The following is a 17,487-nucleotide window of genomic DNA, read 5'->3' as shown; positions in this document are numbered from 1 at the left end:
GACAGTGTTCTCGAAGCTACGAACATGAGTTTGACCAAACTGCGGGAGGCAGTGGAAGACAGGAGTGCCCGGCGTGCTTTGGTCCATGGAGTCACAAAGAGTCGGACACGACTAAACGACTAAACAACAACAACAATATAACACATCCCATCTTAGACGTGTTTCAGAGCTTGCGCTTCAACAGATCCAGGATGCAGCAGATCCCACTCTGCACGGTGGCTCGTGGTTATTGGACCAATTCATATATTTGCACTTCCTAGTTATAATGCTTACCTCCCCATTTCCAGAAGAAGCCTTACCCCATCTATGGGGCAATAGAACAGGGATGCAAGTGATACATGGGGCTTGGGAGGCTGCGAGCGGACACATGAAATGATTCATTGGCTACATACCATTCTTCAGGAAAAAAGAACTGTTTTGCCAGGATTGCATCACAGCTGCTTTGTCAATAGAATGGGCGTGACAGAGTGCAAGGCTAGGTTGGAGGAAGCACCTAGCCTGAATGGAATCTCTTGTCTCCTCTTGCATAAGAGGCTCTAGCCCTGACAATGCAGTGACAGTCTCTGGCCCTGGTGTGCTGACCTTCCCATGACCCTGCAACAAAATGCATATAAAGAAGCCTCCTTGTAGTGGACTGAAGGGAACTTGCAGAACAGGGAGGCTGCTGTTGCCAAAGGTGGTTTTAAGTGTAATGAGAGAGTTGACAATCTCTAGTGGAGTAATGGGCTTGGCAGGGATCAAGAGCACTTGGGGTGGCTTTCCATTTTTGCCCATGACTTTCTACTTTCTCTAAGACCCTGAGTACTGAAGCACCAGTTCACACATGTGTATTCATCTCTAAGTATATATCATCCATCACTCAATGATTTTGTCACTCGAAGGTAAATATGTGAATTGCCTCTGCCAAAAGATATTGCATCTATAAGCTCTGTGGGAGTTCTGTACGTAGCATCTGATATGCGGTGGGTGTTGAATGTACCTGTGAGAGAACTCTTTCAAGGTCTCACTGGGTGGGTGCGAGAGGAGGACAGAAAACATCACCTATGATCAGGCATCCCCAAACTTCGGCCCGCCAGATGTTTTGGACTACAATTCCCATCTTCCCCGACCACTGGTCCTGTTAGCTAGGGATCATGGGAGTTGTAGGCCAAAACATTTGGAGGGCTGCAGTTTGGGGATGCCTGCCTATGATCCTCCACCCCGACTCAGAAAACAAGAATGCAAGATAACCCTTTCTTAGACATTGCTCCTTCCATTTTTTAAAATGTTTGTTGCAGCTGTTTTTAACAAATTTCTGCTACTATACCTTATAAACTCACTGTTGTTTGGTGTAAGGTGGTGGAGGGCATCAAAGCACAGCAACAACAGGCTCCCCTGAGAGTGGTTTTTGTGGTGGTGGTGTGGTTTGCTCGTTTTGCCTCTTCACATTTAAAAAACAACAACATATTTTATTAATCTTTCAGATATATACAGGACCGTAAGATTCAACAAGGAAAACAATACCCCTTAGTCCCTTCTGTAGTAGCCAACAATGAGTGTATCAAGCATCTCTATACGTTTTAAATTTTGTTTGATACTTTATAGTGTTAGCCATGTTGAGAACATTCGGATGGAAAGATGGGGTATACATTCACTTACATAAATGGAAGTTGCTAATTCACTTAATGTGTTTCAAATTAAACTTGCTTTTGCTTTTATTTTCATCTGGGGGAAATGCCTCCCCACCCCCACCCCGAAAAGCTGGGGAGGACGAGCTGAGGAACAGCAACGGACAATATGGCAGAGCATGATCCTCGCCATCCCAGCCCATTTCATGGGAAAGGACTGGCTTCTGCTGCATAATGGTAAACTTGTTTGCTTGTTTATTTGTTTGTCTGGTGGGGAGCATACTCCGCAGATCTTTGCTTTGGCTAATATGATATCTGATGCCGAGCATCCAGTTGCCAGTGGCAATTGATAAGATCATGCAACCCCGGAAGATGCCCCATTGGCGTCTTGAAAGGGCCCAGGAGAATTGCAGGCTGCATCCCTGACAGGTGCATCTTGCCATAAATAGCAAAGCTGAGCGAAGGGACCTGGCCTTATAAAAGCCAGGGACATGGTTTTAGCTTTCCCAAAAGGAGCCTCCAAGACACAGCCTGAGGAAATTCTGTGGGAGGTAAGTGCTTGCTGTGGATATAGTCAATGCCTAGAGAGAGGCAAGCTAATGTATTAATATGGTAGTCAGAGGGAGGGTGCAGTTAGAGAAGAACTGCCAAGTTTATTCAAGAGCATTAAGAATCACACTCAGAAAATCCCTGTGATTAGTGAAAGAGGAAAGGGTGGAACTAGTGAACAATCCAGTTCTGAGAGCTAGAACAGTTCGAGAGCTTAGTAAACTGGTTAGGAATACTAGCTTTGTCAAAGGGATGTTCTACGAACCAAAAAGGCTATTGGTATTTAATCAGATCAGTGACCCTGGCTCACATGGAACGCCTGTGGTACACAGCATAGGTCGGGTGGCAATGGAAAACCAACGCATTGAAAAGCTAACATCCCATAGTATTTCAGGCAACAGGTGCTGAAACCACCGATTGAAAGTTGCAATAAAGGAATTGATGGTTGCATTGCTGTGGAAAGGATAGCCAAGTTAAAGGATAGCCAAGGCATACTGATGTTTGTTTGTTTGTTTGTTGAGGAGGGGATTTTGAAAAGCGGGGGCCAGTTGGCTCTTCCTGCTATACCCTGATTAATGGCGTACTGTAAATTAGGAGATGGCTCCTGGGTTGCTGTTCCTCTAGCATGAGAGCGGGATGCAACAGGCCATGGACCTTGGTGCAGTGTTATATAGATATTGTGGTTTGTTTTGCTCAGTTAAACCCCGACTGGGAAGCCAAGAACAAACTTTGGATTCAGATGAGAAACCACAATCCATAGTTTGGATGCAGTGCTAAGCCAGGGGTCATTCTCTGTTGCTGCAAAGCCATTAGCTATGGAATACCTGTAATATAAGCCATTAATGGTGGCTTACTGTGACCCGTAAACAAGGCCTGTGTGTGTGATGTTCTGACTACACCCACAGGCTCAGGACTGGAGATGGAACCACCTGCCAATTCCAGATCTCCGTTTCTCCTTTCCCCAGTCTTGGATTCAGTTCTCCACATTTCTACAGCAATCTGCAAATTTTATTTTTAAAAGTCCTCCTGAAAATCCTTCAACAATTTTGGGTGGATTTCTTCTGATTTGCATGCAGTTTTGACTAACCTACACATTTTTGCAGGCAATTTCTCCTACTACAAAGCATTTTTGTATGTTATTGTCACCAGTGTATTCACTTGTCTGCACATTTCTCTCCGATCTCATACCCTCCAACATTTATCCGATGAAAACAGGGACATCCTAAGGAAAAGTGGGACATTCTGGAAACGAATCAGAAACCGGGACGGCTTCTCTAAATCAGGAATGTCTCTGGAAAATAGGGACACTTGGAGGGTCTGCAATCTGTTGTTTTTTTCTTTTTCTTTTTTGTAAACATTGGTTGGGGAGCTGTATCACAAAATTCGAATAGGTTTCTGCTCTCCTTTGGTTTTGGAAAGTGCAAATCTGATAGATTTGGCTTTAAATGCAAACTGAATTGAATTACTCCCCCTTGCCTACTCAGAACTCCAATGCACCAGCCTGCTCTTGCTGCTACTACAACTTCTGTGCAGTTATTTGGTGCCAACAGTTTGCTAAGTGCAGCCTTTTAAATTAAGACATAGAATAAATTAAAGCTGGTGAGGGGGTGGGAAATGCAGTTTTATTTTTAAGGGGGGAAGACATTTAAATGCTGTCTCTGAAAGAACTTGGGGAGAGATGATTTGCAAAATGTCAGTGTTAGAAAAGTCCAACTCTCAAATGCTATCTGAAGAAGTGTGCATGCACACGAAAGCTCATACCAATGACAAACTTAGTTGGTCTCTAAGGTGCTGCTGGAAGGATTTTTTTTATTTTCTTTCGACTACATCAGACCAACACAGCTACCTACCTGTATCTCAAATGCTAGAGATAGTTAAGAAAATGTTTCATGAAGACAGAGGGTTCCAAAGATGCAAATAGACCAAGGGGCTGGTGGAACATCAAAGACACAAATACAGCAAGCCCCTTTTCTAGTTTAGACAAGAGGGCCTCCATATCATTGCACTTTTTGCAAACGACACTTGAGCCTGTAAATCCCAGAGGGGTAGTAAAATAAGAGGGTAGTCCAGACAAGTCTCCAACAGAGGTGAGAAAGTACAACATCTACAGAGGGTCTCTCAGCATCCGGGAGTATCCATGGGCAACATTATGGAATGACACCTTCCACAGTGCCAGTTGACTTGGCAGCCAGCACTAGTGAAGATATTTTTGTCCAAATACTGGGATCACACCAACATTCCCTTACCATGCCTTCACATGTCCAAATGGATTGCTTCACTATTCTGTTCTGTGAACAGCAAAACAGCCTCTGGGTTAGTTACCTCATATGAAAATGGCTGCTCTCCCTGAATGCTCAAAAGTCATGGGAGAAGAACTGCCTTGTCCTTTCCTAAATAAACTCTTGGCAGGCAGAGTCCGACAAAACACAGGGAGTCCATTGGGAAAGCTGAGTTATTTAGACTGTGTGTGTAATCTTAGAACTAGTTCACATCACAAGACGTTGCCTTGTGAATATAAGAGTCCCTTAGAGGAGGCAATGGAAGGGTCAAGATGAGCACAGGAGGGGGAGTGCTCCAGAAATAAACAAGTCTCCCACTACAGTAATATGGAAGAGTGGGTGTCACAATATATGTTATAGAACTTAAAGAGGAAAGTGGGGAGGACTAAGGTCTGGTCAGGACACGCCTTCAAGTTGTTGTCACCCAAGTGAGGTAAGGAAGCAGAAGATCTGGACGAGGTCTGAGGCCTACACAACTGGCTGCTAGGCAAGAATTGTCCAATTGCACACTTATGTGTGTTTCCTAGAAGTTCAGGCTCGTGAAGCACAATGCACTGCTTCCATAGCTTCAGGAAAGTACTACGTTTTGCTTTCAGCTGCATTCAGTTTCATCAGGAGAGTGCTAATACTGGAAAAGACGAGCTACGGCAGAGCCTGTTGAAGGACAATAGTACAGGCAACTGTTCGTTTGCTCTGCTAATCCCCAGTTATATCACTGTCATGGAGCACTGCATTTTTAGGGGATTGGGACAAGTTAGGCAATCTTTGCACGCAACAGGCTTCACACAGAGGCCCACCTCGGTGAGAAAGATCCTTAGGAAACAAAATGATCACATCAGGGTGTGGACACCTAAAGTGTCTTCACGTGTCAGCACATGAGTGATCTAGGCTTGCAACATTTCACCCCAATCTAGCCTGGTTGCCCTCTCAGGTTGCTGCCTTCTCACACCTGAAACCACACTGTATGAAAGTCTATTTCTCATCCAGCTAAGTACAGGAACCCTCTAACACACTGCTCCAATCCCGTTTTTCAAGATGCTTACAGCCAGCTCTAGCTCCATTTGTGTCCTAGCAGTATTTTAAAAATCCCCACAGTATTTCACCAAAAGTTGAATGATAGCTTTTACTTCGAAGAACTTGGTGGAATATATATGTAAAACCATTTCAACCCAATGAATTCCTAGGTCATATCTAACTCGGCGACCATTGAGGCCACGCTAGGAGTGCAAGGCAATTGGCAATTGGCGTTGGCATGGCTGATTTGCTTGCGGATGCATCCACCCAGAATATTAACTTCTCCTATGGGGTACAACAGAGTTCACTGTAGGTGTGAATTCGAAACGTGGCCTTGATTATACCTTTGCAGCATGGGTCAGCAAAGGCAACATTCTTCCTCTACATTGAACAGAACTTAGTGGGGAACTAACGTTAGTCTGCATATCTTTTACATGCTAGATCTTTCTAGACTGCAACTCCCATCTTCCCTGAGCTACTGGCATTCTGGCTGGGGCTGAAGGGAGTTGGAGCCCACGTTGGCTACCCTTGATCTAACTAGGGTTGCCAGACTCAATAGAGGACAGGACTTCTGTGCCTTTAATTGCCCTGCTCTCTTTTGAGTCTGGAAACCTTAAAGAGAAACCAGCAGACCGTTTGCTTGGAAATTAAACAAAGGGTCTGCTGGTTTCTCTTTAAGGTTTCCAGACTCAAAAGAGAGCAGGGCAATTAAAGGCACAGAAGTCCTGCCCTCTATTGAGTCTGGCAACCCTAGATCTAACCCAGAAAGGAACACTCAGTGTTTTTCCTAACACTTACAGCCTGGTTTATCTGATATGCTTTCATGTATACCAAGTGATTCTGGGATAGTGTGGCCAACTGGGAGCTCGTGACAGGGGCGTAGCCAGGATGAAAATCAGGGGGGGCAAGGGGCGGGGAGCAAGGGGCGGGGCCAAGGGGCGGGGCCAAGGGGCGGGGGCGGGACCACATCGGAGCAGCCCGAAATTGGGCTGCTCCGACTCCCTCCTCCCCCTCCGCGATAGGAAGGGACGAGGGGGAGCCAGGATCAGCCCGAAATCGGGCTGCTCCGACTCCCTCCTCCCCCTCCACGATCGGGCTGCTCCGACTCCCTCCTCCCCCTCCGCGATCGGAAGGGACGAGGGGGAGCCAGGATCAGCCCGAAATCGGGCTGCTCCGACTCCCTCCTCCCCCTCCGCGATAGGAAGGGACGAGGGGGAGCCAGGATCAGCCCGAAATCGGGCTGCTCCGACTCCCTCCTCCCCCTCCACGATCGGAAGGGGCGAGGGGGAGCCAGGATCAGCCCGAAATTGGGCTGCTCCGACTCCCTTCTCCCCCTCCGCGATCGGAAGGGACGAGGGGGAGCCAGGATCAGCCCGAAATCGGGCTGCTCCGACTCCCTCCTCCCCCTCCGCGATAGGAAGGGACGAGGGGGAGCCAGGATCAGCCCGAAATCGGGCTGCTCCGACTCCCTCCTCCCCCTCCGCGATCGGAAGGGGCGAGGGGGAGCCAGGATCAGCCCGAAATCGGGCTGCTCCGACTCCCTCCTCCCCCTCCGCGATAGGAAGGGACGAGGGGGAGCCAGAATCAGCCCGAAATCGGGCTGCTCCGACTCCCTCCTCCCCCTCTGCAATCGCTGGGGCAGGTGGAGGGAAAGCCCCAGAGCCGCGCAAAGCGGTTGCCTGGCTTTCCCTCCGCCCGCCCCACAGCCAGCCGGCTAGAAGGGACCTCTCCCTTCTCCCTTGCTGGCTGTGGGGCGGAGGGAGGGAAAGCCAGCCAAACGCTTTGCGCGGTTCTGGGGCTTTCCCGCCGCCCGCCCCACAGCCAGCCAGGGAGAAGGGAGACGGCACCGGGCGGGCAGTGGGGCAGGCTGGCCAGTGGCCCTGCTTCTAGGGGGGGGGCAATTGCCCCCTCCTGCCCCCCCTGCCTACGCCCATGGCTCGTGAGCTGCATGCAATTTTATCTGCCCTCTGGAGAACCTGCCAGAGACGTGCCAGAATGCTCCCCCCCCATCCCAGTTTCAGCTGGAAGAAGAATGGGGGGGGAGGGAGAGAGAGAAGGGATTGCCTTTCTGCCTAGGCCTGGTTTCCTATCATGCGATGCAAATGTTGCTCTTATAAGCTCCTGCATGACACCAGCCCACATTCCGCATAATCTCATGTCAACACTTCCACAGTCTACAGACAAACCTCACTCATCGTTTCCTAATGGAGAAATGACCACACCCTCAGGATTGGGCCCTCGGGTTCCCTTTCTCCTTGCTACTGAGAGTGGGAGCCGGCCTTGTCTTTCATCTCCTTTAAAAAAAAAAAAGTACCACCAGCCTCCTTTTTGATCCACTCATGTTCCTTTGTAATCCAGCATTTTGCAGTGGCGTTTTGTTGTTGCTGTTAAATGAAGTGTACACTGCAGAGTTTGGGAAGTGAGGGTGACTCACCCAGGAGTTAAGCTCGTCTAGCAGACGCTTGGCTGCCAGCGAGGGGGAAAGAGCCAAAGAGGCTGAGCCCAGTCCGTTTGATTGGCAAGATGAGCAGCTAGCTCAGTGCAACAGGATTTACTGGAATTTGAAATCTGCCTGTGGTTTTAGCAGGCAATTGAAAGCTTCCTTCCCTTGGATTAAACGGGAGATAATCTCGGTAAATAGCATGACTCCACCATGTGGGGCTGAATCCAACCACACACGCATGACTATATCACCCAAGATTCACCTCTGTGAAGGCAAACAGTTCCAGAGATGAAGCGAAGATGCTATACGCCCCTCTTCCTACACGGCAGAATGAACCAGTAGACCAGTGATGGGCAACCTTTTGAGCTTGGTGTGTCAAAATTCGCCAAAAAAATCGAGCATAACTCGGGTGGTGTGTCACTTCGAGAAAAAAAGCATAATTTCGTGATATTTATAGTTTAAATAACAAAGAAGTATAATTGTAATATATAACTGTATTTAATAAACCAAAAACTAATTATTTAATCAAACCAAACCCCAAACCCCTTATTTATCACAAAGTGCCCAGAGTTGTTGAGCTTTCTGGGGGGAGCTGCTGACCAAAGTTTTGGAGGTTTTTTGGGGGGTGCTTTGCTTTTTGGGGGGGTGCCCCGAAGCTGCTGTGCTTTTGGGGGGGGGGAAGAGAACATAAATGAATGACAAATAATACCTTCGCTGGAACTAACACGCAGCACCAACATAGTCTGCCAAAGCGCCCAAAAAACCAGCACAGAACAGGTAAAAAAACGAACGCCGTTACACCCAATCATAGTCTGCCAAAGCGCCAGAAAAACCAGCACAGAAAGGGTTAAAAACCAATCTCTGGCTACCAGCAACAACAACAACAACAACAACAACAACAACAACAACAAAGGATCCTGGTTTTAACAGCGGAGACAAGCTGTAGGAGGAGTGGGAGAACAAATGGGGGGGCAACAACAGCATGAATGGGCCGATGGGGCGCATGCCAGCAGTGAGGGCTCTGCGTGTCACATCTGACACACGTGTCATAGGTTCGCCATCACTGCAGTAGACACAGTGGCTTGCCTTAGTGGTGGAGGAGCAGTTCTGAATGAGTTCCTAAAAATGTTGTCTAGCACAAGCCACGGGGCAATTAATGACAGTCCTTAATCATCCCTGGCATATGCTTGTCCAGACTTTCCATCAAAGCTGACAATGAGAGAAATCACTCAACTCCTCTAAAATGATGCATTCAGTTGCCTATTTGTTCTTCCACAGAAGCAGCTTTTCCTGAATATTCTACAGAATATCCCTGCAGCTGCAAATTAATCCGGAGCCTCTTTCCCCTTCTCTGTGTGGCAGTTAATAACATCTCTCTTTTAACAATCATGCAATCTACATATGCTCCATTGTCCCTATTTACCAGGGAAAGTACTGGGGTGTTTTTGGGGGGCGAGTTGCATCGTTCCCTAGTAAATTTATGATCTCTTCAGCCTTGGGTGGATTTGGGGTGTGTGTGCCCTTTTAAAAAGCTAGCTAGTGTGTACATTATTAAAGTTTTGATTCTTCAGGGTTCAGCCCCTCTCTCACAGAATCTAGGAGGAGGAAATTTAATATAAAACAACTCATGGCACCTCCCTCAGCTGACCTTAAGAATTTTGTGGCCTAAGGACAAAATGGCGCCTCCCACACCCCATGTACGAAAGTCAAAGAAGCAGGCAGTTGACAAATACTTCAGCACGGGTGAGGAGACAGAGTAAGGGCAGTAAACGTAAAGGTACCCCTGACCATTAGGTCCAGTCGTGACCGACTCTGGGGTTGCGGCGCTCATCTCGCGTTTGGCTGAGGGAGCCGGCGTACAGCTTCCAGGTCATGTGGCCAGCATGACTAAGCTGCTTCTGGCGAACCAGAGCAACACACGAAAACACCGTTTACCTTCCCGCCAGAGCGGTACCTATTTATCTACTTGCACTTTGACGTGCTTTCAAACTGCTAGGTTGTCAGGAGAAGGGACCGAGCAACAGGAGCTCACCCTGTTGCGGGGATTCGAACTGTTGACCTTCTGATCGGCAAGCCCTAGGCTCTGTGGTTTAACAGTCTAGCTTAATCCCACGCTCCACCTACAGCACCTGCTGCCTGAGGCAGTAGCCTTACTCTGCCAAATGACAGGGCTGGCCCTGTCTCTCTCAGTCACAGGGTGGCTGTGTGTTCTATATCTGAGTTCTATATCTGAAGGGCTGTCCCATCCGAATCCAATTCAAAGATAAAGAAGAGAGAGCAAGATAAAACTGGACTGCAGGCTGAGCAAGCACATAGGTCACCCATCCCAGTCTTCACGTCTATAGTGACAGATATTGTGCTTCTATTTAAATTGTGGTGTTTATTCCTAGCTTTGGACCTTTATCAGTTCATCAGATTTTGGTGATGCGTTTTCCTTTTTCAGTGATGCGCAGGTGTACATCCTTCCTTAGCTGTAGGGTGGTCCTGGCGGTACTTAACCCAAAGTATGAGTGTAATTGGTTCCAGAAGTCCGTACTTAACCTGAAGCGTACTTAACCTGAAGCGAACTTTCCCATTGAAAGTAATGGAAAGTGGATTAATCCGTTCCAGACGGGTCCGCAGAGTACTCAACCTGAAGCGTACTTAACCCAAAGTATGAGTGTAATTGGTTCCAGAAGTCCGTACTTAACCTGAAGCGTACTTAACCTGAAGCGAACTTTCCCATTGAAAGTAATGGAAAGTGGATTAATCCGTTCTAGACGGGTCCCCGGAGTACTTAAACTGAAAGTACTCAAACCAAAGCGTACTTAAACCGAGGTATGATTGGACGTACCTTTAGTTGGTTCCATTGTATGATTGAACATCCTAAAAAGTATCCTTAAGTTTTATGTTGTTGTGTTTTTGTTTTTGTTTTAATTAAAAAAAAAACACTTTATGATAGCTTTACTGGTTAACTTGTTCCAGAAGCTAATGCAACACAGACTTCCATGGAGTAAATAAAAATAGCATATAGAGAAGAGCAAAGGAAGCAGCCTTATTCTGAGTAGGACAATGGGGCCATCCAGCTCAGGACTGCAATTGGCAACGACTCTCCAGAGTTTCAGACAGAAGACTCTCCCAGTCCTACTCAGATATGGCGTGTTTTGGAACCTGGGACTTTCTGCAGGCAAAGCAGATGCTCTGCCACTGAGCCATGGCCCTTCCTCGAGGGAAAGACCAAGGAAGAGTACAAGACACCAGTGGAAGCGGCAGTACAAGTCACAAAGCGCCTAGTTTAACTGTCTCACCCGCCATGAGGAGGAGTCGTCACTCTGGCCCTCAGTTCCCTCGCCCCACCTGCAATAATGCTGACTTACCTTGCAGGGTTATTGCAATGAACGGCAACTCAGTAATGCACATGAAGTGCTTTGAACATTTGACAGCACAAGTATTAAGCATGATCATCTTATAGGGCTGTCGTAAGGATTGCAGAGATCTTTATGTGAAGCACTTTCCTTCCACACTGGAATGTGCTTCATAAACACTGCTTTGAAGCAGTTCCTAAGATTCACCTGCTGCTTTTGAGTTGCAAGGATTTGTTTGGCTTCTTCCTCTTCTTTATCCCCCCACCTTCTTCTCTGCAGAGAAGTTGTTTGGAGGAGGTTGTGATGAGTCAAGGGGGAACGCTCAAGTCGTGTGCGATACAACTGCATCATCTTACATCCACACTCCATTTCTTTTGTAGCAACAACGTTATGGCGGACGATTTTACTTGCCAAGTCAAGAAGATGGCCTTAGCCATGGGGGCATCCCTGACTGACAAGGATATTGACCTGCTGCCTTCAGACATGAGGCATCATGGTAAGGAACAGATAATGCGTGCAAGCCAAGGTGCATCTCTGCAACAGATGTTTCGATTAGCTCATCTGGAGCAACAAGCACTCCTTAGTCCGTTACACTGACCTTCAAACACACAACCCGAAAGTTGCATACAGTCCCTCCCCAGAATTTTCTGTGGTTTCCCCCCCCAATTATTTCAAAAAGTATTTACTGACTGTTCCCATAGGCCAGGCATAGGCAACCTTGGCTCTCCAGATGTTTTGGAACTACAACTCCCATGATCCCTAGCTAACAGGGCCAGTGGTCAGGGATCATGGGAGTTGTAGTTCCAAAACATCTGGAGAGCCAAGGTTGCCTATGCCTGCCATAGGCCACCCAATGTGATAATATTTTTAAAAATACAGTGGTACCTCGCAAGACGAATGCCCTGCAAGACTAATTTTTCGCAAGACGAATGCGTCTTGCGATCTGATGGTGACTTGCAAGACGAATTCATTTTGCGAAAAATTCGTCTTGTGAATCACAGTTTCCCATAGGAATGCATTGAAATTTAATTAATGCTTTCCTATGGGCAAAAATTTTTCCCAATGCATTCCTATGGGAAACCACGATTTGCAAGACGAATTTTCCGCAAAACCAATTGACTCGCGGAACGAATTAAATTCGTCTTGCGAGGCACCACAGTATTGTGTGTACATAGACCTCTCTCGTAGGTACCTCACTGTGATGCTGAATGGCTTTTGTAACCCTCCAGATCCCCAAAATGTGTCTCTTTTAATTGGCCACACCCACCTTTTCACTTCAGCCATGCCCACCTTGACACGTGATCCTCAGAGGTCAGTGGAGCCTTTGGCCTGAAAAAGATTAGAATAACACTCCTCACAAACCTGAACTCAAAGGGTGGACAACAGATTAATGAGTATAACAGGGGGTTAACTAATCTACAAGAGATCATCATTAATATGAACCATACTTCTAAATAAATGTAAATCTTGGGTTCATTGTCCAAAGGTTATTTTCCTTCTGTTTGCTCCTGGCTCAAGCTGCCACCCAAGAAAACCTGGGGCCCCATTTTGGAGGTCTGGGTAGCTGCGCCTTGTATGGGAAGTCAGAGCTTGCTCACCTCACTTCTGTAAAGTCCTTCAGCCCCCCAAATCCACCTCACCGTAACAAAGCAGTTTTTGAATTAAAAGCCACCCAATCTGTTGCAGCTTCATTCAACTACACCAAGTTCTTTGACTATATGCGGAAGTTTCTGACATCAGACGAACGGGAGATACACTTGCGAAAGGCCTTCCAAGTGCTTGACAAGGACGGGAGCGGATTCATTGAGTGGAATGAAATAAAGTAAGATACCTCTGCTGTGAAGTGTTGCAAGTGCCAGGAGGAGTCAACATGGGATGACACCCAACATTGGTCAAACCGAAAGTATATTGAAATCGATGTGCTTAACTTCATTGATTTCAATGGATCTACTCTGTGTATGACAAGCATTGGGTATCACCCATTCATTCTTCTTACAACACAGAAGAATTTCTACATACACAGAATTTTTGGAAGGTTACTTAATCTCTATGGAGTACCATTTTCAGACTCGAAGCTAAAAAGGATCTCTCGTAGCTGGGCTTGCCTGATACCTTTAATAATTGTTGGTTTGGGAACCAAATGCCCCTCAGAGTTGCCAGGATTAGGGCTGGGCAATACCTGGTTTTCAACATTGTGATCTACCACCAGGTAAACATCAAAATATACCAGAATATCACAATGTCTGAAATAAGGATGGAGCTATGTAGAGGCATTGGCTGGCTGCACAGTTTCCCCCACATTGTGATTTTTGTATAGCACATGCACACACACACACACACACACATAATGATTGGTGATATATTGCCAGGTCAAAAAATATGAAACCAGTATCACAATACAGGCTTCAAACCAGTTTTGAACGATATATTGCCCAGCCTTGGCCAGGATATACCGTATATTCCAGCGTATAACACAACTGGGCGTATAAGATGACCCCCAACTTTTCCAGTTAAAATATAGTGTTTGGGATATACTCGCCGTATAAGAAATACGACCTGGCGTATAAGACGACCCCCGACTTTTGAGAGGATTTTCCTGGGTTAAAAAGTAGTCTTATACACTGATGAGACCCAGCACTGAAAAAATACATATTTGTGACCAATGCTTTCCCATAGGTTACACTCCCTTTGGCACACTTTTGGGTGTCATATTACCCTCCCTATGGCAACCCACCTGCTGCTTGTCTGTCAGTTTTCTCGGACTCAAGAGGGCCAGTTCTGTTCAGTTGGGACTGGGATATGTTACCCTGCCAATCCCCACCCCATGTGTTTGGATGACAAAGCGCAGGAGAGCCCCGCCTGAAATCATTATTGCAGAAAACGTTTGGCCTTGCAACTCTTATCATCCTGGCATGTCAGGAGGCACTGCCGAAACCCACTCCTATCTATAATAATGACGAACTCTGTTCTCTATTAGGGACCCAGGTGGCGCTGTGGGCTAAACCACTGAGCCTAGGGCTTGCTGATCAGAAGGTCGGCGGTTTGAATCCCTGTGACAGGGTGAGCTCCCGTTGCTTGGTCCCAGCTCCTGCCAACCTAGCAGTTCGAAAGCACATCAATATGCAAGTAGATAAATAGGAATCACTATAGTGGGAAGGTAAACGGCGTTTCCATGTGCTGCTCTGGTTTGCCAGAAGCAGCTTTGTCATGCTGGCCACATGACCTGGAAGCTATACGCCGGCTCCCTCGGCCAATAATGCGAGATGAGCGCGCAACCCGAGTCGGTCACGACTGGACCTAATGGTCAGGGGTCCCTTTACCTTTACCTGTTCTCTATTGCACTTGATAACCTTGGCTAAGACGATTAAGACACATCCTGCCTGCTTAACTATAGGCATCCGGGTCTGTCAGCAATTCAGCTTCCCCCCTCCCCTTTCATTTCTTGCTGCAATCCTGTATCCCAAAGCAGGAGAAAGGAGCTGTCCCAGAAGAGCAGATGTTTCTGGGGAAATATGCTGTGTCTCCGCTACATGAGATGTGCAAAAACAAGCCTATTGGATAGCCTGGAACAGGAACAGGGGAACCTGTGGCCGAACAACTGGCATTGGGACAACAGCTCACATCATCCCTTACCATTAGTTATGGGGCTGATGGAGCCCCAAGTTCCCCATCCCTGAGCTAGAATATCCTGCAAAACAAGAAGCTCTAATTCAGGCATCCCCAAACTGAGCTAGAATATCCTGCAAAACAAGAAGCTCTAATTCAGGCACCCCCAAACTGCGGCCCTCCAGATGTTTTGGCCTACAACTCCCATGATCCCTAGCTAACAGGACCAGTGGTCAGGGAAGATGGGGATTGTAGTCCAAAACATCTGGAGGGCCGAAGTTTGGGGATGGATGCCTGCTCTAATTCATAGAATCTTAGAATTGTAGCCCTCGGAGGGGTCACAAGGGTCATCTGGTGCAACCCCCTGTGATGCATTTGTGGTACTGGCTGTGCTACTGGCTGAAGAGTAATCGCAGAACCACAGTCTTCCACTTTCTGAGGCTCAGCTTTTCCCTCCTGCCCTTAGGTACATCTTACAAACTGTGCCCAGCAATATGCCAGTGGTGCCCTTATCCGATGAAGAGGCTGAAGCCATTATCCAAGCAGCTGACACGGATGGGGACGGCCGGATTGATTTTGAAGGTGGGCAGAGACTGCATCATGGCAGTATCTCTGGGGGTATACAGCACTGGGGGCTCAGAAGCAGAGGACGCCTAGTCCTATTTAGAACTGGGTGGGTCTACCCTTCCCAGTTCCCTGTATCCCATACTGTAAGGGGAAAGGCATGTAAGTCTAAGCAAATGCAAAATGCGGCAGAAGAGCTCCTGCTGAGATTCGATCGCCACATCCAGGGCTGACATCACTAGAACCAGGTACTCAGAAGATAATCGTGGCAAAGTTATGCAAACTGCCAGGGAATGTACTGATGAGACAAGCGGCCCTGGAACAGGTGGGCAGTGAGAAGCTTAGAAATAGGCAGTGTTAATTTTGGAATTGCCTTTTGTTGATTGTTGCGTAGTGCCCTGTTTTGTATTTGTTTTGTTTCTAAAACTAATAAAGCATTTTTTAAAAAGAGAGAGAAGCCTAGACATAGGTTGTGGCCACTTTTGATGGGCACTTTGGTAATACAGGCCAAATACATTGCCTGTCTCCCAGCCATTACCCCCGAATCCCCTATGCTAGCCTTTTTGCATCTCCTAGGCTAGGGCTTACCCACACTTACCGGTACCTTTTACCCTGCTCTTTCTTTAGTGCTCAGTGCTTTAGTGCTCAGTGTCAATTCAGGTTTTCCAGGGATTGATATTTGCTCCGATTGAGCTTTAAAGAGCAGGTTTTTGCAGGGAAAGCTCCAGAGCAAAAAAGGGGGTGGAGAGGGAGATGCTCAGACATGGAGCTTTAAATAGCAGACCATGCCTGGAAAGAGAGGAAGAAAGGTAAGCAGAGATAAATGAGCCCCTAGTCTGAGTTTTCCCTCAAGTGATGTCTGCTCACCAACATTGAAAAAGTTAATCAATCAATTCAATTTATATCCTGCCCTTTCTCCCAGAGGAGCCCAGGGCATTAACAATATTTAGCTGCTCATGCAGTTGGACTCTGTCTGTAGAACTGGTGGTGGCCCCCAAACTTATGAACTGGCTTATTAATACTTTTTTATGGTTAACGAATAACTGCCTTAAATGCAGCCCCCACACCAGACACCAAACCTACCTACTTCATCTGCCTGTTTCTATTGCAGAGTTTTCTGATATGGTCACAAAGGAAAAGGTTCCAAAGAAAAAGTAGAAGAGACCAAGAAGAACGGCCTTCCATTTCCCTACGCAAGAATGCTGTGCTGGGGGTGGGACGATGGAACTTACCTGTCTATGATCATGTTGCTCTTTTTGAAAGATCTCTCCCTATTATTAATATTTTCGCAGGATGCAGTGGGTGAGTCGGTAGGTGGGGGAATCTGCAGCTTGCTGTGAGGGCATGCTGAGAGAGGCCCTGGTAGCGCCTCTCTCTCCAAAATGCTACCCATCCCTTGAATAGGTTTCTTTCCAGACCCAGGCTACCTGCCCTAGAGCGATTTAATCTCACCTGGTCCGCAAGTGGCAGACTCCAACTATGGTGACAGGGCGAGACCGGCTCTCCAAACTCTTAAGGGTGATTATGGCTAAGAGCCACGCACTTCCTCCTTTGTCACAAGCCATCCTTTGGTCTGTGTTCATCAAATTTAGCTTTGGCCTAGCTGCTCCCCACTTTGCCTGGTAATAGACTGGCTGCTTTTGGTGGAGAAAGGAGAACGGTTTGCCTGCGTTTTTGGACAACAGGACTGAAATCGAACCGGAAATGCTTGCACATGTTTCGCAGCCTGCCCAACTCCTGACGTGATATTTTCTCTCCCTGGCCTGTCCTCTGGACTTTCCTGTTAGCCTTCTAGTTAGGAACTGTTAAGAGCCTAGGGTTTTGCTCCAAAGGAAAATGCTACTTTCGTCCTCTCCTGTCCAAGGCAAATAAAAGCCTTCTGTTTTAGCTCAGCGGCTACTGCATCCTCCTTTCTTGACTCTTTTTCACCCTCATTTGGGTCTTGGGGGTGGGAGGTGGGTACAGGAAGGAAAGCTAGTGGCAGATCTGCAAAGCCCCACAAACTGGGTCTTTGTCTTGTGAGGAAGGGTCCTCCTTCCCTGGGCAAATAGCAGTAGGCTGCAACATCAGCTTGCTGCTGC

The 17,487-nt window shown here is 47.2% G+C and overlaps 1 protein-coding gene across 2 annotated transcripts; it reads left to right on the top strand.

The window, feature by feature from the left end:
• Nucleotides 1-699: 699 nt before the first annotated feature.
• On the top strand, nucleotides 700-17,297 carry PVALEF (parvalbumin like EF-hand containing). 2 transcript variants are annotated; one of them, XM_035104142.3, is made up of 5 exons: nucleotides 700-1,844; nucleotides 11,617-11,732; nucleotides 12,923-13,058; nucleotides 15,309-15,424; nucleotides 16,518-17,297. In XM_035104142.3, the coding sequence occupies exons 2-5, from the start codon at nucleotides 11,627-11,629 to the stop codon at nucleotides 16,562-16,564; spliced, it is 405 nt and encodes a 134-aa protein (XP_034960033.1). In that variant the 5' UTR covers nucleotides 700-1,844; nucleotides 11,617-11,626; the 3' UTR covers nucleotides 16,565-17,297. The 2 variants fall into 2 exon arrangements, with proteins under 2 accessions (XP_034960033.1, XP_088517587.1); XM_088661461.1 differs by lacking the exon at nucleotides 700-1,844 and adding an exon at nucleotides 1,885-2,158.
• The last annotated feature ends 190 nt before the right edge of the window (nucleotides 17,298-17,487 follow it).

The sequence above is a fragment of the Zootoca vivipara genome, chromosome 2, assembly GCF_965207765.1.
Source record: "Zootoca vivipara chromosome 2, rZooViv2.hap1.1, whole genome shotgun sequence".
Classification (NCBI taxonomy): Eukaryota; Metazoa; Chordata; class Lepidosauria; order Squamata; family Lacertidae; genus Zootoca; species Zootoca vivipara.
Note: the sequence above shows the minus strand (reverse complement) of the source record. Positions and strands in the feature narration are given on the sequence as shown.